The sequence below is a fragment of the Austrofundulus limnaeus genome, unplaced genomic scaffold, assembly GCF_001266775.1.
Source record: "Austrofundulus limnaeus strain Quisiro unplaced genomic scaffold, Austrofundulus_limnaeus-1.0 Scaffold419, whole genome shotgun sequence".
In the NCBI taxonomy this organism is placed as follows: Eukaryota; Metazoa; Chordata; class Actinopteri; order Cyprinodontiformes; family Rivulidae; genus Austrofundulus; species Austrofundulus limnaeus.
The window spans coordinates 275157-277396 of NW_013952821.1; the positions used below are offsets into that span (position 1 = coordinate 275157).

At 43.8% G+C, this 2240-nt stretch overlaps 1 protein-coding gene across 1 annotated transcript in view; it reads left to right on the forward strand.

The window, feature by feature from the left end:
• The window catches only part of cep131 (centrosomal protein 131), a gene marked incomplete at its 3' end in the record, with an annotated part of 26068 nt that overhangs the window by 10738 nt on the left and 13090 nt on the right, over positions 1-2240 (forward strand). The window contains 5 exon segments of the mRNA XM_014024339.1: positions 952-1062; positions 1136-1304; positions 1386-1480; positions 1555-1719; positions 1795-1986. Coding sequence (XP_013879793.1) covers positions 952-1062; positions 1136-1304; positions 1386-1480; positions 1555-1719; positions 1795-1986 — 732 coding nt within the window.

The window sequence follows — 2240 nt, forward strand, 5'->3', positions numbered from 1 at the left end:
GTTTAAATAACATATTTGCCAATACATCCTCCAGCTTGTAATGTTCCTGTGAGTTAACTAACCAACAGTTATTTGGTCACTAGTTAAAGCATCCATTATAGCAACACCTTCCTAAAATAATTGCGTAACTCAATTTTATCAACTAAAAACTTGGTGATTATTTTAGGACGATGACAATAGTTGTCTCCAACCTGCTGCTTGTTTTTCACAGGAGCTACTGAGAGAAGCTAGCGTGTTAAGATAGTCACAGTTAGCATCTTATGTGAGCTTGATTCATGCAGATTTTCCCTTGAGAAGTATTCCACCTGTTTTATCACCTGTTTCCACTACAAAACACTTGATTTGATTTTTCAGTCATATTCAAAGAAATCCCAAAGTGGACGTTGCTGCTTTCTCCCAACTTTTGTTGTCATCATTTAGCAGATGATGCTGAGCAGCAGATTGTAAACAAGTGTTGTTACAGATCATGAGGTGCTATAAGCTGCACACAGCTAATGTGAAACTACTTAATTAAAAAGAAAGAAAGAAACTGACAAACATTAAAACTAAGGATATTCTATCTATATTTTCAGTTAGTTTTAGTTAGTTTTGTAAAAAGATTATACAGTTTTAAGTTAGGTTATTTTTTCATTTTATTACAGTTTTTATTTATTTTAGTTAACTAAAATGTTTTTCCAGTTTCAGTTTTCGTTATTTAGTTAGTTTTAGGCAACTATAATAACCCTGGTTGAGATGCACATCGATGCCCATTTAAAGCAAAAAGTGTCCAAGATTCCACCACAATGTGACCACTGGGTTTGTGTGTGTGCATAACCAGTAAACGTATAAATGTAAAGAAAAAATAACAGTGTTAATACGCATTAAAACAGTTATCGTCATTACTGTCGGCAGTGTGAACGCGTATCCATCTCTTAAATTTATAAAACCCTCACTCTGTTTGTTTTGGAACAGGAGGACAAAGCAGAAGGAGAGAGTCAACAACAGAGAGGTGACAGGAAACAGATCCATAAAGAGAAGTCCGGTCTGACTCGCCTGGCTGCCCCCCAGCACAGYACTTCTGATGTATGAGCTGCCTGCGAGCCTCTGTTGTGTTTTTAAATTAAAAGGTTCCAGATGTTTTGATTTGTCGTCACAGGAGCTGCAGCAGAAACGAGCCCAGCGAGCGGTGGAGGAGCAGCACGCAGCCGAGGCTGAGCTGGAAACCGTCAGGCGGGCGGGTTCAGCGGGACGCAAGAAACTTCTCAGAGTTTCCTCGAGCAGCGGCAGCCAGAAGTCGCCCACAGACACTAAAACCAACAACACAGGTCCAACATGTCAAGAACATCTCAAATCAGTGTGTGTCGTGTGTTTAACAAATATTTCTTACGGTGTGTTTGTTTCTGCAGACTCTAATTTAAACCCTTCAGGTGATGGAGGGGATCTCAGCTCCAGAGCAGTTTCTCCACTTTTGTCAAACCGCAGGGGATCCCAGTGTTCCCAGGTGAAAAGCTGAACTTTACCTGCTGGACTCCTGCCAGCAGTTCTTGTCTCAGGCTTTTGGTTTGTGTGGTGCAGGAGGTCCTGCAGAGGTCCGTGAGCGTGGAGGACCAGCACCAGGCGGTCCCGTCTAAAACCACCCTGAACGAGCTGCTGGACACCCTGAAGCTGTTAGAAGAAGAGCCGGCGGGTCTGTCGGAGCCGCTGGGCTATCAGAAGGAGAAATACGCCTGGATAGATGAGGTCAGTGTCCAAACAGAGGCGGAGACACTCCAAGAGACGAGTTTTAATCCAACTTCCTTCTGCTTCTCGCGAAAGGATGGAAACTCGAACTCGCTGACCGCCGACAACCTGGAGCGTCACGGCCAGCTGAGCCACCACCATGCGCTGCCAGACGGGGGCGCTCTCCTGTCCGAGGCCAAGCTGCAGAGCATCATGAGCTTCCTGGATGAGATGGAGAAATCTGAGCAGGAACGGCCTCGATCCGTCACCTCAGGGTCACACAGAGAGGTCAGCAACGCTTCTTTATGTTGACTCAGGCTACAATCCAGTTATTTACCAAAACTTTAAAGGGACAATATCATGTAAAATCAACTTTTTTGAGTTTTATATCATGTTATAATGTCGTACTCTCATAAAAAAATGCCCAAATCCTTGCTCTGACTCATTCATGCATGTTTGAGAAATCCTGCAGCGTTTTTAGGAAGCCATGCTGAGGAGCAAAACAACAGGCGGGGACCAGAAATGGTTGTGTCCTTTTGGGA